We start from the raw sequence: 26,249 nt of genomic DNA on the forward strand, positions 1-26,249 counted from the left end.
CCTTCTTTCACAGAGTTAGTAATCCACAACTTATGGTTGGAGGAAAGCATGCCTCTGGATTGTCAAAACAAAAAATAGACAATATCTAGAAAAATAAATTTTTTTAGCTCCAAATTTTTTACCTCTAGCTTCTCCCTTACCTATTGAAAAGACAAGCAAATAAGAAATAGACTAGTTGATCAGTGGCATAGGTTAGGTTCACAGGGCAAGATAGTGAATAAAAATAGCAATCTAATCTTTGACAAACCCAAAGATCCCAAATTTTGGGATAAGAATTCATTATTTGACAAAAACTGCTGGGAAAACTGGAAATTAGTATGGCAGAAACTAGGCATGGACCCACATTTAACACCACATACTAAGATACGATCAAAATGGGTCCAAGATTTAGGCATAAAGAATGAAATCATAAATAAATTGGAGGAACATGGGATGGTTTACCTCTCAGACTTGTGGAGGAGGAAGGAGTTTGTGTCCAAGGGAGAACTAGAGACCATTATTGATCACAAAATAGAACATTTTGATTACACCAAATTAAAAAGTTTCTGCACAAACAAAACTAATGCAAACAAGATTAGAAGGGAAGTAACAAATTGGGAAAACATTTTTACAGTTAAAGGTTCTGATAAAGGCCTCATCTCAAATATACAGAGAATTGACTTTAATTTATAAGAAATCAAGCCATTCTCCAATTGATAAATGGTCAAAGGATATGAACAGACAATTTTCAGATGATGAAATTAAAACTATTTCCACTCATATGAAAGAGTGTTCCAAATCACTATTGATCAGAGAAATGCAAATTAAGACAACTCTGACATATCATTACACACCTGTCAGATTGGCTAAGATGACAGGAACAAAAAACGATGAATGTTGGAGGGAATGTGGGAAAACTGGGACACTGATGCATTGTTGGTGGAGTTGTGAAAGAATCCAACCATTCTGGAGAGCAATCTGGAATTATGTCCAAAAAGTTATCAAACTGAGCATACCCTTTGACCCAGCCATACTACTACTGGGCTTATACCCCAAGGAACTACTAAAGAAGGGAAAGGGACCTGTATGTGCCAAAATGTTTGTGGCAGCCCTTTTCATAGTGGCTAGAAGCTGTAAGATGAATGGATGTCCATCAATTGGAGAATGGTTGGGTAAACTATGGTATATGAATGTTATGGAATATTATTGTTCTATAAGAAATGACCAACTGGAGGAATACAGAGAGGCTTGGAGAGACTTACATCAACTGATGCTGAGTGAAATGAATAGAACTAGGGGATCATTATACACTTCAACAATGATACTGTATGAGGATGTATGCTGATGGAAGTGGATATCTTCAACATAGAGAAGAGCTAATCCAATTCCAATTGATTAATGATGGACAGAACCAGCTACATCCAGAAAAGGAACACTGGGAAATGAATGTAAACTGTTATTTTTACCTTCTGAATCCAATTCTTCCTGTGCAACAAAAAATTCGGTTCTACACACATATATTGTATCTAGAATATACTGTAATATATTTAACATATATAAGACTGCTTGCCATCGGGGGAGGGGGTTGGGGGAGGAAGGGAAAAAAATCTGAATAGAAGTAAGTGCAAGGGATAATGTTGTAAAAAATTACCCATGCATATGTACTGTCAAAAAAAATGTTATAATTATAAAATTAAAAAAAAAAAAAGAAAAGAAAAGACAAGCAAAATGATACCCATATTTATGTGAATATGTAAAACATTTCCATAATAGCTGTTAACCTCTCCTCAAAAGAAAAGTATGAAAAATAAAGTGAAAAAATATTATGCTTCAATCTGCACTCAATTCATTAGCTCTCTGAAGATGGATAATATTTTTCATCATGACTTCTTTGGAATTGTCATGAATCATCATTGCTCAGAATAGCTAAGTCTTTTGCAGTTAATCGTCTTAAAATATGACTGTAACTATGTACAGTGTTCTGCTGGTTTTGCTAATTTCACTTTGTATCAGTTCATGTAACTCTTTGGGAATACTTTTAATTAGCAGAATGAGTTTGGTAGGCACTCACTGTGGGAGATCAAAGAAGACTTTTCATTAATGGAATAGTTTTTGAGTTAAGCTATAAAGGAAGGATAGAAATTCAATAGAATGAATGAATGAAAAAACATTTATTAAATATGTACAGTATTCCAAATACTATATTAAGCACTGGGAATACAAATAAAAAAGCAAAAAAGAATCAGGTTCCAAAGCTGAGAATGGAGGGAGAATTTGTTTACAAATTAAACTTCAAGTAAGAGAGTTGCCAATAAGAGGTTATATGGAGCATGTTTGAGGTAACTAGAGATAGTGGGTCCTGTAAGGCACCCATTATTTAAAGCAACTTGGACTCCAAAATGGGAGTTCTAGAACTGAAAGGGTAAGATGGAGGCTAGACATAGGAAAGAGCAGTCTTTGAGGCCTGTAGCAGGAAAGTGTCTGCATGCTCAGGGGATTGTTTAACTCCATGACCCTCAAGCATGTCTTTGCCCTGAGATGAGCCTGAGAAGTCTAGATGATGTCTGATTGTGGAGGACTTTGACTGCCAAGCTAAAGCATGTTGGATTTTTAATTTTAGATACTCACTGTTTAAAACCAGCCTTCTTAAGCTTGTCTAGTTTAACTAGATCTCATCAAAAAGTTGTTTCCCTCTGGTATCTCTAATATGTGACCATATGCACGGACAATTCTTTAACATGTAGCTCTTGCAAAACATTGTATTCCAATTTTCCCTCCTTTCCCCCACGCCCTCTGCTAGATGGCAAGTAGTCCAATACATGTTAAACATGTTAGAAATATATGTTCAATCCAATATATGCATATATATTTATACAATTATAAAGTGGGAAAATATCATGCTTCAATCTGCACTCAGTTCATTAGCTTGTGCTGCACGAGAAAGATTAAGGAAAAGGAGAAGAAAATGCAGGCAAGCAGCAATGAAAAAAATGAAAATGCAATGTTGTGGTCCACACTGACTTGCCACGGTTCTCTCTCTGGGTATAGATGGCTCTCTTCATCACTGAACAATTGGAACTGGTCTGAATTATCTCATTGTTGAAGAGAGCCATGTCCATCAGAATTGATCATTGCATAATCTTGTTGATGTGTACAATGATCTCCTGGTGCTTCTCATTTTATTTAGCATCAGTTCATGTGGATCTCTCCAGGCCTCTCTGAAATCATCCTGCTGGTCGTTTCTTACAGAACAATAGTATTCCATAGCATGTATAATTTATTCAGCCATTCTCCAATTGATGGGCACCCATTCAATTTCAAGTTTCTTGAAACTACAAAAAGGGCTGCCACAAACTTTTTGCACATGTGGGTCCCTTTCCCTTTAATATTTCTTTGGGATATAAACCCAGTAGTAACACTGATGGATCAAAGGTTATGCACAGTTTGCTAACTTTTTGAGCATAGTTCCAACTTGCTCTCCAGAATGGTTGGATTTGTTCACAATTCCACCAACAATGTATTGGTGTCCCAGTTTTCCCACATTCCCTCCAACATTCATCATTATCTTTTCCTGTCATCTTAGCCAATCTGAGAGGTGTGTTGTGGTATTTCAGAGTTGTCTTAATTTGCATTTCTCTGATCAATAGTGATTTGGAACACTCTTTCATATGACTAGAAATAGTTTCAATTTCTTCAACTGAAAATTGTCTGTTCATATCCTTTGACCAATAGAGAATGACTTGAATTCGATCAGCAATCATCTTAGCTTTTTATGGTAGCAAAAACTTTTTAGGCAAAAGTCCATTCCAATTTTCAGAATTTGTTATTGTGTAGTAGAAGTTAGAAAAATGTAATAGTTTTTCCTTTTTATATTAAATTTTATATTAAATTTAAACATACCTTCTGAGGCCCTTATCCACTTAGCCATCTTTCAGATGTATTTCAGATCTACCCACACAGTGCTCCATCTCAATTCTTCTTCAAGGGATATATCTTCATTTCTTTCAGTTGTGTTCACCCTAAAATGTGAGAAATAGTTAAGCAAAATAGGACACATCAGCCTTGTCTTAGATTAAAAGCCACCTTCTATATTTAAGTCTCACCTTTCCAGAGAGACAGCCGTCCCTATATAACAAAATTTAAAAAAAGAAAAGAGGAGGAAAGGGAGGAGGAAGGCGATCATCAAAACCAATCAGCACATCTAAAAAAGGGAGAAATATATACAGTGTTCCTACCACGATGGACATCTCTCCAAAGAATTATTGAAACATGTCTTGGGGCAAAAAAAGTGTTCCTATAAATATTTTAATGTGTTTTTTATTTTGTTTGCTTTTTATTAAATCAGTGAGTCTCCTCCATTACTCTTTTTTTTATCAGTGACTCTCACCAAGGTATAGTTTAACTGTGGAATCTTTGAGACTTAAAAGGGATATGGACATTTTGGTCACTTTATTTCCAAATTGATTGTACCAATTTATAGCTCTACCAACAATAAATTAGTGTGCTAGTATTTCCTCAACCCCTGCAATGCTGCCCATTCCCATCTTTAGTCATCTTTGCCAGTTTTCTGAATGTGAGATGAAACCTCAGGATTTTTATCATTTGCATTACCCTTATTATTTGGAACATTTTTCATGGACTTGTTAAATAATTTAGTTTTTCTTAATGAAGTCTAGCATGATATTAGGGTTTTTGGCTATGACATTGTTTCTGGCTCAAATTGAGCTTGTGATCCACTAACATTCCAAGTCATAGTTTACTTGGCTTTCTCTGTAGATGTCCTACAAGTATGAGGTGCTCCTAGCCCCATATCCTTTTCCCCATCACAGTATTTCTTAACTATCCACCTATCAGAAAATCTTCACCTGTTTTTTGCTACTTGTATCCCATAGCTTCTGAAACTTTTTCCACTTGCGATTCTTTACACAACTCTGAGTATGTGAATATATAAAATAGGTATACAAACCAGACATTTAAAGATAATAATAATTTTCTGACTTCCATATTCAATTACAAGAGTCACTTATGGGGTCTTAAATCACAGTTTAAGAAGCTGGATTCTATGTAAAAGGTTGGCTAAGCTGGTAGGGTATTGGGCTCTAGTTCTTACTTCTCTGGGGCTCTCCCCTGATTTCACATAAATAAGCCCTTTATTTTTACTAAATGATTTCTCTCAACAATCTCCTTGTTTTTCCCAGTGAGGAAGAAATCCCTAGTGAAGAAGAAGAAGCCATGGTAGGGGAGTACCAGCAAAAGAGAGGCCCTCCCAAGAGGAAGCTGGAGATGGAGGATTATCCCAACTTCATGGCAAAGCGCTTTGCTGATTTCACAGCCTACAGGAACCGTACACTGCAGAAATGGCATGACAAAACCAGATTGGCTTCAGGCAAGCTGGGGAAGGCAAGTATGTATGTTGGGGGTTGGAGTAGCTTGTGTGTGCACATGCCTGGGGACACGCTCCCTTAGGGTAGGACAGGATTGGTTTTAAGAAACTGGGATTTTGGCTATCTTTGATGGGGGAAAAAAAATCACATTATGATAGTAATCAAGAATTCCTCTACTTGCCTTCCTTGCAGACACAGGATGTTGGGTTAGTTTCATGGTCCTCACAAGCCCTCTCTTTCTCCTCCCTTCTTTAGATCTTGTCACTTTAGATCTAGGCCATTGGGGCAGCTAGGTGGCACAGTGGATAGAGCACCAGCCCTGAATTCAGGAGGACCCAAGTTCAAATCTGGTCTCAGACACGTAACACTTCCTAGCTGTGTGACCCTGGGCAAGTCACTTAACCCCAGCCTCATTAAAAAATAATAATAATAATAATAATAACCACTACTGACACAAGGTTTTTTTTGTTGTTTTTTTTTTTTCCTAAGAAGTACTAGTTCTCTAGAAATCAAATTTGTTGAAAATGAAAAATACTATAGAAATGATTTAGTTCTTTGTTATTGTCTGTCTAAGAGAGGGTGTTGGTCAGTCCACTAAAGAGCTTTGGGTGTTTGAGGTTAATTTTGAAAGGTCCAGCTACCCACAGCTGTAGTTCTAAACAATAAGCACAGCTGCTCCTCTCCCTGCTATAATGGAAAAAGATAGAGAAGCTGATGCTGCTGCGTTCACTCTTAAACTTCTGCATTATCTGACATGGGTTAATGTTGTTTGCTTACAGGGTTTTGGTGCCTTTGAGCGCTCAATCTTGACTCAGATTGACCATATTCTGATGGACAAAGAAAGATTACTCCGAAGGACACAGACCAAGCGTTCCGTGTACCGTGTACTTGGCAGAGCTGAGCCAGTAGCTCAACCCATTCCCGAGAATTTGCCAGGGCAGCCGGTAAGGGTTCTGTGATGGCAGTGGCTTATGAAGAACAATATCTGTGTGGTTAATTAACTGAAAAGCTGGGCGAGTTCTTGTGGATGTCATTATCCATAGGAAGTCAGCTTTTTAAAAAGGTATAGAGTAGAAAACCAACAGAACAGACATTTTAGAAAGAGAAGCGTATAGAGAATGGAAAAGTTCTTTTTAAAATAAGTCATCTGAAATATGGGAGCCTTAAAATCTCATATGCAGTATGACTCTTTGTTTTGAGTTTGATTTGAAGCTGAAGAAATAGATTTGATGCAATAGGAGCCTAGGGTTTTGATTGATCCTATAAAAACACTTTTATAGAAATTTCTAATTTGGGACTGATCAAAATTGTTGGCTGTGTCTTAAAGGCTTTCCCAAACTTGTAATCAGTTTAAAACTGTTTTCCAAATCACACTCTCTTGTGAAGCAGTAAAATACTTAAATTCTATACCTTGGACTGTGCTGCCACCATTTAAAACATTGGAAGTTTGGATGTAAAGATGGAAACAAGGGGGAAATAGATACAGAAAGGGAAAAGAGTGAAAGGAAATTGTAGAGAGGATAGTGACTCAATTACTTAAGTTCAGAGATTTTAGAAAGTAAAGAGTGGTGTGTTTTGTGAGCCACTAAGTATTTGCCTTGAACCATTACAAGCAAAAAAGCTGTTTGGGAAGTACTCCTAGAGAAAACAGGCTGAAGTTATATAAGATCATTAAATATTTTTTATCACGTCCATTGTGCAAATCAAAGTGCTAGATATCAACGCCCTTGTGAATTTACATTTTAAAAGACAGTGTGTGAGAGAGAGAAAAAGAAAATTTGGGGTTGTAGATTATCTTAATAAAATGCTTTCATTGTGTTTAGGAGTGATTTCATAGATACAAAGTACCCAGTCTACTTTATTAAATTCATTATAGCATGTCTCTCTCTAGTACATCTTTAAAATAATTTTTTATTGATTTATTTTGCTGTACATTATTTTAATTTCTTCTATTATCTTTATCCTTGCCCCTTTCCTGGAGAGCCATCCCATGTAACAGAGTTTTTTAACAGAAAAAAAAAAATTAATATTAAAAAAAAAAATCCTGAAAATACTGCAATTTTATTCTACATCCATAAACCTCCCAGCTCTGCAAAGAAGATGGGAGTAGAGAAGGAGGTAGTATTTTATATCTTTTGAAACTATGTTTGCTTATCATCATTTTACAACATTTATTTTTGATTTTTTTTTAATGGATGGTTGTTCTTTTCATTTACATAGTTATTGGCACTCTATATAATATTCTTTGGCTTAGCTTATTTCACCCTGAATCATTTCATAGACATCTTTCCTTGTTTCTTTGTATTCATCATATTATTGTTTTTTAACAGCACGGTAATATTCTATTACATTCATGTGCCATAATTTCCCCCCCCACTTCCTTTTTAGAAAATGTTATTCTATTATATAGATATGCGTCTATAATATATGTCATTTATCAATAACTATGTCCTTTCTGTGCCCCTCCCTCCCCCAAATGTAGCAAAATAGACACATCAGCATGTCTGATATCTTATGCTATGTTCTATATCCATCTATATATGATGGATATCATCAATTGGTTCTCTATCAAGGAGCGAATGAAAAAAATGTAAAATAATTTGCAAATTTTAAGGCATCACTAATGATGATGGTGATAGAAATATGTTTTGTTATTAGCTCTCTAGAATTAAGATTGTATTAATCTGAATTCTAATAAGTTTCCCTTTATAGTATTGTGGTCAGCATCAGTTCACACAAGTCTTCCCAAGTTACTCTGTATTCCTTGCTTTCACTCTGTCAGATTTGTAATCTTAATCAGTGAGGGTATTCCCTCTATTCATGCCTTCCTTTCTGTGACTCATATATCCAGAAGTTTGGCATGGAAGTCTATTCAATATGCTAAGGACCTGCCTTGATTTCTCTTGAAATCAAGTTTTGTGAGAGAACTCATGCTCATCATAAAATCAAACTATCTTCTTTATTGTTAATATCTTAATGACATCTTGTCCTCCAGTTTGTAATTTCTTGTTTGGCATATGTTGCCTTCTACTCACAAACACCCCTCATTTAACCATTGTCCTGTGGATGATAATATTTTTTGGAAAGTATCATGCTCTATGACTCAGAACCACATAGCAACACAGGAAAAATACTGATTTTAAAAAGCTGGGTCCTTGTTTCAAAGAGAAGTTTTTGGAAATCATTAAAAGAACTTTGTGTTTTCCCAAAGGCAATACATCCCAATTGCCTGTTCATTTCTGGATTCAATGTAACCTTTGTTCAAGATAAATATGTACTAATTGGTGAACTCTAGAGATTACCTACCTCCATATCTAGGCATTTTTCATCCACTTTTTTTTTTTTCCTGCGTATTTTCCCGAATGTCTTTATGGTTATAGATCTTGTTTTGGAGGCCCTGCATTGTTCCTGGATCTGATGCAAAGTCATTTCTCAAGTATTCTATTTCATTCACATAATTTTTCATTTCTCATTTTATTTTACTTTTCATTTAACAAGCACTTGTTTTCTTACTTTACCCAGTTTAAAAAATAAAACAAAAGTTGTTCCGTTTGTTTTTTGTTGTTTTTTTTTTCCCCCTGAGGCTGGGGTTAAGTGACTTGCCCAGGGTCACACAGCTAGAAAGTGTTAAGTGTCTGAGACCAAATTTGAACTTCCTGAATTCAAGGCTGGTGCTCTATCCACTGCATCACCTAGCTGCCCCTGGGGTTTGTGATCTTGATCACAAGAGTTAGTGAGATCACAGATCTGAATTAACATGCCACAGTTTTTACAGTCACTCCCCTATTGATATGTACCCATTTTTTTTTTCCTAAAAAAATTTTTTTTGGGGGGTCATTAAAGAAAACTGCTATAAACATGGAGCTTTTCAGTATTTGACCTCCTTGTGAGCGAATAACACCTAATCAAAGGGCATTTTAGACACTATTCTTGAAGAATTTTAATTTTTTTTTCCAGACTGTTTAGACCAGTTCAAAACTCCATTTATAGTGTCTTGTCATCCCAAAGCCATTCCAACGATGACTGTTTGCCAATTTGATGATTACTTGATGAAGTCTCAGAATTGTAAAAATCTTTTAATCAGATATTTTTGCAAAAAGTCTTGTCATCTAAGCTAAATTTAGAATGAACAGTCCGCAAGAGCCATTTCTCAGTGGGTAATTGGTCAAAGGACTTTAATGGTTTTCAAAAACAAGAAATTCAGCCTATCAACATTTACAAAGGGTGTGGAGGAGGCAGCTGTATATCACACAAACTTAAAAATCACACACACACACTCTTTTCCCTTCCCTCTGCTGATGCAGGAAATAGTGCCTGAAGTTATTGCCAATGCTCATCTGAAGGACTTGGATGAAGAGATCTTTGATGATGATGATTTTTATCACCAGGTATGTTTTTTTTAAATCTTACATTTTAGCATATGTTGTGTTTTTGAGAAAATTACCAGCTTTGATTTGGATTGGGTTTAAGATTGACATTCTATGTATGATTTAGTGAGTTTCCCCTTTATAATACCAAAACCAGTATGTTTGCCCCATTAGGATTTGTTTACTATACAACAAATCGTGCCCATAGAATACTTTGAAATCTTTGAGGGGAGGAGATTATTCTTTGCCAGCTACTTCGTGATATGTGCCTTTTTATTAGTTATTTGACTTTGTATTGTAACAATGTTGTTGAGGTAAGAATTAGGGCCTGGCATCTTAACTTCTTTTTGAATGTAATCCCAGCTTTGCTGGCTGCTTTTTATTGTCTATTCTGATCAATTCAGTGAGTCTTTATTGAGTAGCTCCTGTGTTCCCACCTTCATTAATTAGATTAGAAATGAAAACATCTATCTTCTAAAATCATGTAGTAATTCTAGTAAAATATGTAAAGATAGTCTCTAGGTGTGTAAAGGGCCACATCTCACCTCCTTTTCCTCTTGAACCCTCATTTTTGAAATTTGTATTCAATTCTGTGATATTATTGATGACTTGTATTAAGAGATTTTTAATGTTCAGGCTACCCTACAGAAGTAAAATTTATTTACTGTAATATTGGTTTTCTTGATGTGCCACATTTCTTTTTAAATAGACTTTTGCATTTTCCCTATTTATCTTTGGGTTGTACCTTTCCTAGTTCAAAAGATGATCAAGGAATTGAGAAAGCAAATTTTCATCAAGGTTTTTTCCCTTCTATAATTCTGAGATAGTGAGCCGAAAAAGCTTTAAAACAGTTTGTATTTTCCCTAAAAAGTGAGTGACTATTGTAGAACTCAAAGAATAAGCCAATTCTATCAAGAGGTTCTTCTATCTTTGCCCTGAAGGGGAAAAAAAGTCCTCATTACTCTCTCATTCCATTTACTCTATAGCATTCTTTTATAAAATTGTAACTGTACATGAATCTTAAGAGCGATGGTGAGGGGACTGGCTAAGAGGGATTGGTAAGGCTTCAGGTGTTCTCACTTAAGAGTTCCTGATTCTTTTTTTTTTTTTTTCTTTTTTCTTTCCTTCTCTACATTTTCTTGTCAGCTGAATAGGGAACTCTATTCTATTCTGGAGTGTCTACAGAATGGCATGATCTGGGATATTAATGCTGGATAATTGTGTGAGATCACAAGAGACAATCAGAAATGTTCCAATCCCCATTAATTCAAGTGTGTATTGTTAGATAGAAAGTGCATCATAAATTAAATGGGCTTAATAAAACAAACTGAAATTATTAGGGAGAAGATACTTCCACAGGCAATCCTTAGGCTCTGACAATTTTTTTTTTTTTTTTTTTGTCCCGAAGAGACATTTAAAGAGAAATAGCATTAGTTGATTGGCCCTTCATCTTGACTAATAATTTTAACTTCGATAAATTCTGATTTCAGAGTTATGACGAGTCACATTTTAGCTTTTCCCCTTGCTGGTTAATTGGGGTGCTGGGGTTAATCTAAATTAAAACTTAAACTAATAGAGGTCAGTGAGTCAGTCGAAACACCTGAGTAAAACAAATGGGGCTGCCAGGCACAACTTTATCTTGGCTGTTTCCCAAGAGGGAAGTGGCAGCAAATTGGAGTTGTTTCAGCCTTCTGTAAAGGTGAATGATGGGTGACACTTGTTAATGTACAGCATCTCCGGAAGCATTCCAGATTGCTTTGCTGCTGTACCAACTGCTGCCATCCGTGCACAGTCAGTAGGAACAGGACCAGTTGCCAACATCTGGCAGCACAGCAAGGAATGGGTGCAAGTCTTGAAACCCCGCAGACTCTAAATATGGTGCTTAGAACTGTGCAGGCTTTAATCACTTACCACTCTTTGGCAGCAGGCTACGACAGCTTATCCCAGCCTCGTACATCACACACCGACATCTGCTGAGCCGCAAGGCAGCTGCACATTCATTTTCCTTTCTTGCTTTTTCTCTTTGCCTTCTACTCCTTCTCTCCTTTCCCCTTTTGCCTCCTCCCTTCAGCTTTGCTTCCCCTCCCCAAAATGCTTCTTGGGAGAGATGATCTGTAAAGATTACTGCTTCATTGTGTGCAAGTAATTGTGGGGATGCCAGGCCCTTGACAGACACAACGTAGCACCTGTTCTGCTGACCTGGTTAATTTTTTCTGTTGAGTGGGATTTGCCAGAGATTTGGAGCTGAAGCCAATTCAATGATAAGGCTAAAGAAAATGGCTGTATGTTTTCTGTCACCTCCCAATTAAATTGGTTTCATAAAGTGCTTTCCTTTATTTGTCAGGGTAGTAAGCCAGAGCTAAGTATTGCATTCAGAAACGGTACAATGTATTACAATGGGCCTGTGAGGTTTCATTTTTGTTTTTCATATGGGAACAACGAAGAGCTTGTATGCTGTGTATAATACACATTAGAAACTTGCTTCTTTTTTGATCAAACTTAAAGCCCAGACTTTTAAAATCCTTGTGTTTTTTCAAGAAAGATTATAATTGCATTGAATTTTAATGTTTCATTGTAGGCTTTCAAAGGCATACTTTGTTCATTCGAGTGTCATTGTGCAAATGTCTTAACAGCTGAAAGTGACACTGAGTGTCTTCTACATTCCCCTATTGCAGTTTTAAACAGTGTCTTTTTGAGAAATTCCAGAAAAGTTTTTCTTAAATTTGCCTTATGATATAAACATACTCAGTTTTTAAATAGTTGAGTTAAATTTACTTACAACCTATGTAAGTTTTTCCTTTAGATGAGTACCAACTTACTAAGCTTGATGTCAATTGATATTTTTAATTAAAGATAAGTTCTGCAGTTTTGTGATGACTAGTGGTTTGAGGGATACTTGATGGAGATTTGATAAAGAGAACTGAAATATTCACTTACTGAAAGTGTTCTATTCATCTTATACTCCAAAAGGAATTATCTTACATGGGCTTAACTTTTTTGTCCGTACCAAAACTCTTCACTAAGGACATGGGGACATGCCTGTGAACAATCAAGAATGTTTGTAAACTTTTTTGGGCAAAGAGGGAACCTCCCTAACAACTCTATGAATGAATTTTCTTTAAATATAAGCTGCCCCATCTGTTTTCCCCTCATTATTTATTAGAGGATTTTCTGATTCTGTAAGACTTGCTTTCTTGCAAGTAATTTGCCAGAGCTTATGACATTAAAACTATGCAAAGTATAGCTCTTTACGCAGATTTTTTCATAAGCCCATAAGAAAATTTTAACAAGTTTGTTTACAATTCACAGGAACCAGTTGAACTGAGTTGTATACAAATCGATGCTTGAATTTCTGAGGGCTTGTTAGGATTTTGTATGTTGCTTCTGGCCCTCTTTAGTTTTGTACTGGCTGTTCCCATCATTTTGAATTGAACTGGCAGAGTAGAGAAAAGCATAATAGGTTTTGCTTTTCTGGTGCCCAGTTTGATGGGTTAAATTTCTCCTCTGATTTGCTGTCAGGACATGTCTATGACTGTCCTTGGTCACATGCTGAGTTTTTGTCTCCTAGGCATTTGATAATGCCATAAACAAGTAATTACTAATCCAGTGAACTATTAAAAGTCGATAATGTTGAGAAATAGAGAAGAGGCAAGCTTTCTGACAAGATGGTTTACTTTAATTAAATTGGTGAGTGATTAATATGGACAGTTGATCGGGTTGCTTTAATTGGATGCATTTAGATTTTTTGTGTGTGAATAAGAGATGTTTTCAAACCATTCCTAAGGTTAATGGCATTAGTGTTCTTATTGTTATCATGTTTTTTTCCTGTGGTTCAGTTAATAGTTAACAACATTATGAAGTTTGATTTTTGAATCATCTTCTTAATGAGGTGTTGGAAAAAGAACAAATTTCTGTTGTTGAAAGATCATCCCTTTTTTAATGTTATCAAATAATTCTATCATTTGGGAAGTTTATATAGTATCTTTGAAAATTTTGATGAAATCTATTTTAAATTAAAGGGCTTTTATAGTAATTTTTTAAATTTGTCAAATAGAGTATATAGATTTGAATGATGGGGGCTGTGATTTAAAAATAGCTAGGACTCTGACTAATAAGTTATTCTTTTGATAGACAATGGCCATGTAAAAAAATTCCCAAACTCAAATCAACCAAACAACCACATATTTCTCTTTCTCTTTCTCTCCCCCTTTTCAAAAACATATTTATCTACACTTAACCCATATACATGTGTATATTAGTGACCATAAAATTTTAGTAGCAATAGTCATTTTGCTGCAAAATTCTTCTTCAGATGTGTGTGGTTTTATTTTTGGTAAAGCGTGTCCTTAAAAAAAATCTTTACAAAAAATTCTGCCATTTGTAGGTCTGTCAACTTTCAAATCCAGATGGTGCATCAGTATTGGCATTTGATCGATAGCCTGTGCTTACTGTAATGCAGTCTGCACAGGATGGAAGGCCCAAAGTCACACTTTAAATGCAAGGCCCGGAAACTTCATCAAATAGCAGCTGAGAGGGAAGGTACACATGAATGGTCCCTCATTTCTTCCGGTATTCTTGCTTCAAGAAGTATCAGAGCATGACTTCACTTAACTTTAAAAAAAAAAAAAAATGTCTAAAACAAAGGCAAAACCAAAGCATGTGATACTTCATGGGATAAGCTAGCAAAGAATTGGCTGGAAGCTATTGAGGAAACTTTTTCAAACAAATAGTATACAAGGAGTTTGTTAAACAAATATGTGGCCAAAACACTCTTGTTTATACTTAATAAGTATTAATAAGTTGTCAGCTGGATACATGTAAATTAAACACAGGCTTCTGGCAATCTTTTAATGAAGAATTTGCTGCTCCTCAAGAATCATGGAACTTACTAATTACCATTAAATTAGTGCCGTAGTATTAAATATTAATGTATTGCTTTGTCATTTGAATATAGCACTTAACAATATAAGAGTTAGCTGAAAGTTCTCTTCCTGGAGATTTAGATACCAAGGGTTAGTGTTTGAATATTGTGAGAGTTTCCCTCAACAGTGTGATGGGATCAGAGAGGTAGGAGATCTGGATTTCTATGACCTTGTTAGATCCCATTTCACGTACATTGCATCTTTCTTTGTAACATAATACAAAGTTGTATTATTTAGTAAGCATGCATCTGATTTTGCTGTCTTCTGACACATTTTCAAAGGAGGGAGGAAGATTGTCAATGATCTTACTAAAATTTTGAGTGGAAAAAGTGAAGCAAAAAGAGAAATCTCTTCTCTGATATTAAAATACCACCTACCTTAGTTTTTAATCATATCATTTGTGCTCATTTACTTCTTTACAAAAATACTTCTTTACAAAAACTTGGTAGATTTCTTAAAGGCATTTATTTTTCCATATTAATTAGAATAATTTTAGGAATTCCTATCCGATAAAAGCCCAGAATGATCCAAGTTCCTTTTTCTCCAAGATTATAAACTACAGTGAGAAAGCAAATGCAGCTACTAGTTCCTATCGCAAATTATTTCAGATGAGAAAGTTCTTTAGTTTTGTTCCAATTTGTCTTCTAAATTATAGGATAAAACTTGAAGAATAAGCTAGAATAAGTTCTGGGAGAGCTATTAATAGATTCTTATGAATTATGACTATGAATGATTTTCCTGCACCTCTTTCAGAGCATATCTACAGTACTTTAGTCTCATAAAAGGAGAAATTATCATGGAGTATCCTGAATGAAATAGTAAGCAGAGGCCCTAAGCCATATTCACTTTCCTTATTATAGTAAGGCCTACTGAGATCATTTCTCCTTTTTGCACAGATGAAAAATAGGGGGGCTAGTAAATTCACCTAGATCTTTGTATAGAGTTCATTTTAGAAATACCTTTTTAAAAATTTTTATTTATGTGGAAAGTGGGAACGGAAGTAAAAAGTCTGACTCAAATAGAAGAAAGGCAGTTTTAGAGTTGAAATTGCTTAATTCTTACTCTGTCTTCACACATCAGGGCTTAATGCTGATGGTGATTTACTTACACTTCCTAGTTAATAATTAGACATTGGGAGACACTATATATCACAGCTAATGAAATAGGTGGGATCTGATGAGAAAGTTTTCTGTTTTGACTAATAAATTTTAGCCTCAGTGGCCAAGCCAAAGCTTATTAGAGCTTTGAAAGTATTTTAGGACTTTATTCTGAGAAAACTGTTACTTTATTCAGTAAATGAATTTATCATTCATTTGGAATCACAAACTTTAGATAGCTCTGGAGTATAGGGAGAATGCAACACTGAATCAGTAAGAGGAAAAACTAATCAAATCCTTAAAGACCAGAAGCAGTGAGGCAGAGATGACAGACTTTTCCAGTGGTAGCCTCTGGCTATATCCCCTTTTATTTTAGTAACCAGCAGTAGGTAATTTGTAACTTCACTATTAAGAATTATACTAGTTATAAGATGTTTAGTAGCTTTAACTTGTGTATCTGATTTCTCTGCTTACATTTCTTTTTCTAAATAAAATGCCTTTTTCCTTTAAACACTTAGATGCTCTTCACTCTCTAGTCACTGTCATGAAGGCTGTTTGTTATTTAATAGTACTAATGTGGCTTTTATCCACACTTTGAGGAACAAAAAATTGCCTGCCCCCATGATTATCCAATGTAAAAAATATAATAACTCGTAGTTTGTAGGACTGGCTTCTTTTAATATAAAGATTAATTACTTCTCTAATTTGTATGCTAGCCATTGTGGAGCTCTGTTATATTTCTAAACTAGGACTAGCCCAAGCTAATGAGTCTTTTGGTAAAAAAAAAAAAAAAATAGTGTCATATTTAAGATTATATGATTTGAGTGAGAGTGGAAGTCTATCAGTTGAAGGATGACTAAATAAGTTATGGTATATAAATGTAATGGAATATTATTGTTCTATAAGAAATAATGAGCAGGATGATTTCAGAGAGGCTTGGAGAGATTTACATGAACTTATGCTAAGTGAAGTGAGTAGAACCAAAGACATCATATACAATAGCAACAAGATTAAAGGATGATCCATTGTGATGAACATTGGTTCTTTTCAAAGTGAGATGATTCAAGCCAATTTCAGTGGTCTTGTGATGGAGAGAGCTATCTGCATCTCTAGAGAAAACTTCAGGGACTGAGTGTGGAACACAACATAGCATTTTCACCTTTTTTGTTTTGTTTTGTTTTGTTTTTCCTTTTTGATCTGATTTTTCTTGTGCAGCACGATAATTATGGAAATATGTAGAGAAGAATTGCACATGTTAACGTATATTGGATTTACTTGCCGTCTAGGGGAGAGGATGGAGAAAGGGAGAGAGAATACAAGGTTTTGTAAAGGTGAATGTTGAAAACTGTTTATGCATATGTTTGAAAATAAAAAAGCTTTAAAAAATAAAGCTATGATTTGGGTAATCTAAAAAAAAAATCTGAGTGAACCTTCAAAGTCTTAATTTTTGCTGACCTATCAACCCACAAATTTTATTAAAACATTTCTCTGTGCTGGGTCCAGTGCTAGGTACTGGAGATACAAATACAAATTCTGAAATAGACCCTGCTCTCAAGAAGCTAATATTCTGATGGGAATGGGATTGGGGGAAAGACAAATGTATTCAGGGGAAGAACTGATAAAAAGTAATTAAGTTAGTTAGAAGATGGTGCATTAGCAATTGGTCAGGAAAGGCTTCATGCAGAAGATGATGTCCGAGTTGTTCCCTAAAGAGAAAGGAGAACTCTGAGGCAGAAGTAAGAAGGGAATGTATTGAGTGAAATGTACAGGACCAGGAAATCATTGTATACTTCAACAACAATACTATATGATGACCAATTCTGATGGATGTGGCCATGTTCAACAATGAGATGAACCAAATCATTTCCAATAGAGCAGTAATGAACTGAACCAGCTACACCCAGGGAAAGAACTCTGGGAGATGATTATGAACCATTACATAGAATTCCCAATCCCTCTAATTTTGTCCGCCTGCATTTTGGATTTCCTTCACAAGCTAATTGTACACTATTTCAAAGTCCGATTCTTTTTGTACAGCAAAACAACTGTTTGGACATGTATACATATATTGTATTTAATTTATACTTTAACATATTTAACATGTATTGGTCAACCTGCTACCTGGGAGGAGGGGAAAAATTAGAACAAAAGGTAAGAAGGGAATGCATTATAGGTATGGCAGATGACCATTTTAGGAGTGTAAAGAACAGAGTGAAAGCCAGTTTGGCTAGATCACGGAATGCAGGATTGAGAATGATTCCTTCAGGGGCCGGTAGGTGGCGGAGTGGATAGAGCACCAGTCTTGAATTCTGGAGGACCTGAGTTCAAATATGATTTCAGACACTTAACACTTCCTAGTTGTGTGACCCTGGGCAAGTCACTTAACCTCAGCCTCAGGGAAAAAAATAAATTAAAAAAAATAAAGTACAAGTTGAGGTGGCACTTGGCTGAAGAGAAAAAGGGAAATGTGGGAAACCGGAGGAGAAGAGAGAAGATTGAGAACAGCTTTGTTGAAGTTGAAGGATTACCTTACTACCATGAGGGTCCAGTTGAAGTTGGATAATATGGATTTATGGGTCAGCATAATTGTGTGACTTCCTCCAGCTTTTTTCAGTAGCACATGAGTCTGAGTGGAAGAAGCAGATAGTGGGGGCAATCTAGGGCTGTTGTTTGGTAAGAGATGACAGGTAATAGGATAAAAGTTTGAGACAGTAGAGAATAACATATAGTATAAAGTTGAATTGGCTATCAGATAGCAATTGGAAAAAAAGGAAAGTGAGAAACGACTGAAGGAGGAGAAGAGCTTTGGAAGAATTAATGAAGAATAGGTTTTCAGTACTAGATTTGCATGTCAACACTGACTGTTATTAACTAGTGATGTGACCTTTGGTATGCCACTTACTTTCCCCAATGAACCTCATTTTCCCTAATCTATAAAATGTATTGGACAAAGTGAGCCCCAAAGACCCTTCCAAATCTAACATTTGGTGATAATGGATTTCCTGGGTCATATAACCCCTTGTCGGAAGAGCTACCAGTACTCAACGCGTCTTTCCCTTTTTGTTATTCCTAGCTCTGATAAAAGCAGTTTTCTGATGTAGCTTCTTTCTTCCCCTCAAAATAGGAGTCCTTACCCAAAAGAAAGTATTCTGAGAGCTGATTAAGTTTCCTGGGCTTTCCCAACATAGCTTTCTAGTCATTTAGAGCCCTTTAGAGTCATACGTGGCCCATAACACCCATAACACTTCAAATGTAATTGGGAATATTTGACAAAACAAATGAAAATAGTACAAAACATAGATAATATCGATTATTCAATATGTGGCTCACAGGGATCCTTATTTATGATTTAGTAACCTCTCTTTCTATTTGAGTTTGACACCATTGACCTAGGGGCATTTAAAAGAAAGTCCTACTCCAGTGGAGTCTAGGCTTCTTGGATTTGGTGGTGCCTGATTCCATGCCCATACCATCACCACCAACTGGCCAGATGGGTTTTCAAATATAAATAGAAGGGGCTGTGTCCAGAGTAGCTGAGTACCCTTGCATCCTTACAGTGTAAGCAAAATAAAGCTCCTCTTTGTTAAATGTTCAGTGACTTGTGAGTGTGTCATTTTATCCCAGCATTGAACCTTAATTAATTTGGAGTGGCACCTCTAACAGTAGCCTAGAAAGCCCTAGAAAATAGAATGAAAGAATGAAAGTTGGTCAACAGAATTCTATACAATAAGAAGAGTCATTGTTTCTGAACAGTTTTTAAAAAAATAATAATAGCTTTTTATTTTTCAAAATGTATGCAAAAATTAGTTTTCAAAATTCACCCTTGTAAAACCTTGTGTTTCAAATTTTTTCTCCATCCCTCCTCCCCTCCCCTAGACAGCAAGTAGTCCAAATAGCTTAAACGTGCAATTCTTCCAAATATATTTCCACATTTATTATGTTCACAAGAAAATCAGATCAAAAAGGGGGAAAAAATGAGAAAGAAAAAAACAAGAAGGATGAAAATACTATGCTGTACTCCACATTCAGTTCTGACAGTTCTCTTTCTGGATGGAGATGGCTCTCTCTCTCTCTCACAAGTCTATTGGAATTGCCTTGAATCACCTCATTGTTGAAAAGAGTCGAAGTCCATCACAGATGATCATCACCTAATCTTATTATTGCTATATAGTGTTCTTTTGGTTCTACTCCTTTTACTCAGCATCAGTTCATTTAAGTCTCTTCAAGCTGAAATCAGCCTGCTGATCATTTCTTATAGAACAATAATATTCCTTATTGTTCTATAAGAAATGATCAACTGGATTATTTCAGAGAGGACTGGAGAGACTTATATGAACTGATGCTGAGTGAAATGAACAGAACCAGGAGATCATTGTGCATAAACAACAAGGTTATATGATGATCAGTTCTGATAGATGTGCCTCTTTTCAACAGTGAGATGATTGAGGTCTGTTCCAATAATATAGTGATAAGAGAGCCATGTGTACACCCAGAGAGAGAACTGTAGGAACAGGGTGGATTACAACATAGCATTTCACTCTTTTTGTTGTGGTTTTCTTGAATTTTATTTTCTTTTTTCATTTTTTTGGATCAGATTTTTCTTGTGCAGCAAGATAATTATATAAATACATATGCTTATTTGGATTTAACATTTAACATATGCTAAACGTGTTTAACATATATTGCCATGTAAGGGAGGGGAAAATTGGAGCACAAATTTTTTCAAGGATCAGTGATGAAAAAATTATCCTTGCATGTATTTTGAAAATAAAAAACTTCAATTAAAAAAAATAATTCCGTTACATTCACATACCATAATGTGTTCAGCCATTTCCCAACTAATGGGCATCCAGTTTCCAATTCCTTGCCATTACTGAAAGAGCAAAACATTTTTGCAGAGGTGAGTCCTTTTCCCTTTTTTATGATCTCTTTGGGATACAAACCCAGTAGAGAACACTGCTGGATCAAAGAGTATACACAGTTGGATAGCATTGACTTGGAATTGGAAAGACCTGGATATGAATCTTGCCTTTGACACTTATATGATCATTTAGCTAACCTCTAAGCTTCAACTTCCTCCTGTGAAACGAAGAGAATGTTGAAAGATCAAAAGAGATGATATGGAAAAAGCACTTTTTTGTCCGAAAGAGCTTTATATAAACAAGAGCTCTTTTTATTATTGCTGCCATTGTCAGGTTCACTCATCCAAAACTTAAACTAAGTAAGGCATAAGGAAGTGGTTGCCTAACCATTTCTTATCCAGATTATCACTAAAAAGTTTAGTAAAATCCTAACTCAAATAGTTAGCACATTGTTTTTTTAGCCAATAATTTGTCCATTTTCATGGATTTCTCCATACCCCTGGCCTTTCCTTTTCTCTACTGTTTATTTACTTTTGGCTATTCTACAACTTAACAGCTAAAGAGCCTTTCTCAGAAGAAGAGAGAAAGAGGAACTTTAAAAACCCAATTTTACATAGCAGCAATTTTGACCAGTTAAATTTAGAAATATTTATTTCTGTTGTCTTAAGTTCAGATTTTGGATTAGATTACTTGTCGATTTACATCACTCTGTGCTATACTTGAATATTAATAATACAGATAATTAAGAGACATATTTGAGAGTTACCCAGAAATATGTTCATGAAAAAACACTGGAACTTGGAACCATGTCATATCAATAAGATGGAGGCAGGGAAGTAGTATAGTGAAGAAAGTGGTGCATTTGGAATTAGAGAAACTGAGTTCAAATTCTTGATTAACCTCAATTCACTTTATGGCACCGTGGGCAAAAAACTTAATGTCTCTGGTTTTCACTTCCCTCATCTTTATAAAAAAGAGGTTAGAATTTAGTTCTAGATCCATAATCTTATTGAGTCTATGAAAAGTTGGAAAACAGTGACTTGTGTTCAAGATTGGATAACCTCACTTCATTAAAAAAAAAAATATTTAAATATATAGTATAATAGGAAAAATAGTTTTCTTGAAATAATACTCACAGATACCACTACACACCTGTCAGATTGGCTAGAATGACAGGGAAAGATAATGCAGAACGTTGGAGGGGATGTGGGAAAACAGGGACACTGATACATTGTTAGTAGAATTGTGAATACATTCAACCATTCTGGAGAATGATTTGGAACTATGCTCAAAAAGTTATCAAACTGTGCATACCCTTTGATCTAGCAGTGTTACTACTGGGCTTATATCCCAAAGAGATCTTAAAGGATGGAAAGGGACCCACATGTGCAAAAATGTTTGTGGCAGCCCTCTTTGTAGGGGCCAGAAACTGGAAACTGAGTGGATGCCCATCAATTGGAGAATGGCTGAATAAATTGTGGTATGTGAATATTATGGGATATTATTGTTCTGTAAGAAATGACCAACAGGATGATTTCAGAAAGACCTGGAGAGACTTACACGAACTGCTGCTGAGTGAAATGAGCAGGACCAGAAGATGATTATATACTTCAACAACAATACTATATGATGATCAATTCTGATGGACATGGCCCTCTTCAACAATGAGATGAACCAAATCAGTTCCAATAGAGCAGTAATGAACTGAACCAGGTACACACAGAGAAAGAACTCTGGGAAATGAGTATGAGCCACTACATAGAATTCCCAATCCCTCTAATTTTGTTGCCTGCATTTTGGATTTCCTTCACAGGCTAATTGTACACTGTTTCAAAGTCCGATTCTTTTTGTACAGTAAAATAACTGTTTGGACATGAATACATATATTTATTTAATTTATACTTTAATATATGTAACATGTATTGGTCAACCTGCCATGGGGGGGGAGGGGAAAAATTGGAACAAAAGGCTTGGCAAATGTCAGTATTGTAAAATTACCCATGCATATATCTTGTAAATAAAAAAATATAATAAAAAAATAATAATAATACTCACAAATGAAAGAATGCTACAAGATGAAAAGGAGTACACAAAAGGATAAGTGGAAGAAGGCCAGAGATCTTTCCTTTCTTTTTAAAAGCCAGATAGTAAAGGAAGGTACATGATGATTAGTAGATTATTATATGGACTTATTGCAAAGTTCTTTTGAGTTGAGTTCCTTTTTAAAATTACCTGTGCTTCTTGGGAAAATAGGTGATAATATGTAGAGCTACTTACAAAGAGCTTTGAGCCAAAATGTCTCTTGTGAGGTAGGTAGTCAAAATATTTGTATTGGCTCCATTTTGTAAAAGAGGAAATTGAGAATCAGAAAGACTAAATGATTTAAACTTGCTCCCCAACTGGCCCAGTTACTAAGTAGCAGAGCCAAAACTCAGTTCTTAACTCCAGTACTTGTTTTACTCTAAGAATGTCTGGGCTTCATCTGCACCTTAGTTTAACTACTTTAATTGGATTGCTAACATTGAGCTAAGCTATGTGAATAGGGGAGTTAGGGGAGGAAAACTAAGAAAGTTTTAGAGGTTGGGGTACAATTTTTTGGAGTAGGGGGATACCAGATGTGGGCTGGAATCCTAGAATAAGGAGTTGGGACAACCAACAGATCACAGGGAGCACTTGATGACATTTTTAAAAAATGAGTTAGGTAACATTCCAGGACAAATGAGGAAAGGCACCAAAAGGGAAGTGGAGGATATTCCTAATGGTAGCAAATAATGGTTTTTCACCGGAAATAAACTTGGTATGAATAAGCATCATTTCAGTGCATACTTGGATAAATATTTAGTATATTCTGTAGATGTCAAATAGAGTATTATGTAAATTGAAACATTGGTATCGCCATACAAAACATAGAAAAGTATCTTCTAATTAACATCATTAAATTATCCCAAAAATTTGATGTTGGGCAGAAAACATTACAAACATCAGTTGTTTCTATAGGAACAATGTTCTTAATGGGTGTTGGTCTGAACCTTACAGTGGAAATTTCTGGGCCATTATGTGAGATTTGGCAATATACTGCATTAATAGCATTGTATAAAATGATTTGTCCAGGCAGCATTTTACCATGTTTATCTGTCTACAGAAGTTGGTATAAATTGAAACTCTCTAGCTCCAAGTCAGATGGTATCTTATGTTCCACCTTATAAAAATTTCTCATAATGTTTGTTTAGCAAAAGACAGCATTTGCATCAGTGAGAATTAGTATATTGTGGATATTAAGATTAAAGAACATTAAAGCCATCCCTCATTATGGTTAGTCAAAAAAGTAATAGATACTCGACTTTTGGGATCAAAAAATTTGAAACTAGAAAGGAATTTAGAGATCATTTAGTTTAATTCTTTCATTTAACAGTTAAGAAAACTGAGGCCCAAATATGTTAAGTGACTTGCGCGCCCCCTTCCCCCCACACACGTGTTTTTGAGTAGTGGAGCTAAGTTTAAAAGCTAGGTCTTCTGGTTCTAAAATCCCTTCTCCCTACACTATGCTGTTTTTCTACCTCTTACTAATTTATGGGGGTGGATAGAATGCCTTGGGGGAGTAAATGACAGTGATACCTAATCTTTTATACTGATACAGAAGATTAACAAATGCCCAGATTCCTGCCTTTCACATCTCCTCTACTTCTTACAGTGCCCCTGACTCTAATTCCATTCAAGATGTAGTTACCTTTTGATATTTGATTAGCTAGAAGTTAGAATTCATTTCGTCATAGAAAAATGAAATATTAATAGTAGTTAGCTGTACAGGATTCAGTTCAAAAAGTTATTAAGTAGGTACTCTGTGCATTGTTCCTGGGTCCTGGGAATATAAAGACAAAAAAGATAAAATAGATATGTTCTCAAGGAGCTTATATTCTACATTATAGGCCAGGTAGTTTGTGGACTGACAAGAACATTAAAGCATATTTATCTTAATGCTTCCATGAGAAACTGCTTTAAAGGACTTGTACAGCTTTTTAGTTTGGGGACTACATTCTTAACTTGAAGACATTTTATGGATTTCATTTTCATTCTGAGAACTACTATAAATATTGTGTCATCAAGGAAACTTTAATTTTTTTTAAAAATCCAATAACTTTAATAGAAATGTAAATTTTAATATTAGTAAGAAGTCTTTTATTTCTAGTTTAAAAACAAGATTATGCTTTTAAAGCAGTACTTGGTGCAAAAATAAATTTTGCATCTCACATCCTAGAAATGCTATCTCTTAGTAATTATTAAAATGACCCATTTTCTTCTAAATTTGATATACATAACAAGAGTGTAAACAACTTGCTTGTTTATAACTTTTGCTTGCTTTTTCTTTCCTATCTTGGATGTAGCAGAGTTCTTATAAAACATTGGAAATTAGTAAGTTAGACATAACCAAAAAACAACATTTCCAAATAATGAATGACTAAATAGAAATAACAGTGTAAGTCATATGGCTACTAAGGTGATGGGCCATACTTTAAAATGCAGACCAGAATTTGTATACAGTGTGTTCTAAAATTAATACTACCCTAACTTAGGGTTTGAATTTTAGATCCCACTGTGAGCTTAATAGATCTGTTGAAGTTGTGTAGTTCCAATAAGTCTAAGGACTCTGAGAAATGCAGAGATGGGGCTTCCTTCTGAAGAAAGCATTTTCTGTTATACCAGTCAAGACCACCATGTGCACTTTCTCTCTCATGCGTGCTACTGCCTATGTGCCATGGGACCAGAGAGACTAGGAAACCCAGAGCAGTTGTGATCCTAATGGAGAAAGAACCACATAAAGTAAAGGCAATGAAAGGCAGCTATTTCATTCTTTTTTTTTTTTTTTTTTCCTTTTTTTTTTTTTTTAACTCTCCCTCCTACCTGGCTTTTGACAGAATATTGACTAGAAACCAGAAGCCCATTTTTGCTTAGCCTTAAGGGCAACTGTTTACAGAGTCGCAGTGTTACATAGGTTTACTGTGTCGTATGTCTGTGTAACACTGGATTTGGATCTTGTATTTAGCTGCCAGAAGTGACTGTGATGAAGTAGGAGAGATAAACTGATAGATTGGCTGCCAGAAAGATGTTGGGAATCAATCAGATAAACAGGGCAGAGAAATAGCTTGCTGTTTTCTAGTGATAATAAACCAGTGGCCTCTGGTCCCTGCATTTTTAAATGTAATTGCTGTGGTAATAATCTCCAAAATAAGCAAATGAAAAAACATCCTGGGAGGTTTTTTAATTGCGATTGAGATACCCTTTTCCCTGTTGCAATAAAAATGCATCTTAAGGAGGTGGGTATTTTTTAAAATGTGTTTTCTTAGAATGCCTACTTAAGTAAACAAATGAAAATTAAAAAGGAAACTATTTTCTTAGGAATTTATTCCCCCTTTTCTACCCTCCTAATGGGTTTAGCTATTTAATTTGGTGAAATATCTACATAGTTATGCATGCCAGCTTTATAAGATAATTACTTATAAGGGCTAAAAAAAACCAAAAACAAAAAAACAGGTTTTGAAATCAAATTTGTATTATTGGTGACTAGTTAGGATAATCATGTTTATTTTAATGCCTTCTCAAAGGCTTTTCACTTGGAAGATTTAAAAAATTTTCAACTCTA

The 26,249-nt window shown here is 35.3% G+C and overlaps 1 protein-coding gene across 1 annotated transcript in view; it reads left to right on the top strand.

Annotated features, from left to right (window-relative positions):
- Window positions 1-26,249, top strand: part of AATF (apoptosis antagonizing transcription factor) — a 104,280-nt gene that overhangs the window by 34,720 nt on the left and 43,311 nt on the right. The window contains exons 6-8 of the mRNA XM_074262048.1: window positions 5,178-5,379; window positions 6,143-6,307; window positions 9,668-9,751. Of these exons, the coding sequence (XP_074118149.1) occupies window positions 5,178-5,379; window positions 6,143-6,307; window positions 9,668-9,751 (451 nt within the window). The remainder of the gene's footprint in view (window positions 1-5,177; window positions 5,380-6,142; window positions 6,308-9,667; window positions 9,752-26,249) is intronic.

The sequence above is a fragment of the Sminthopsis crassicaudata genome, chromosome 4 (genome assembly GCF_048593235.1).
Source record: "Sminthopsis crassicaudata isolate SCR6 chromosome 4, ASM4859323v1, whole genome shotgun sequence".
NCBI classification, from domain to species: Eukaryota; Metazoa; Chordata; class Mammalia; order Dasyuromorphia; family Dasyuridae; genus Sminthopsis; species Sminthopsis crassicaudata.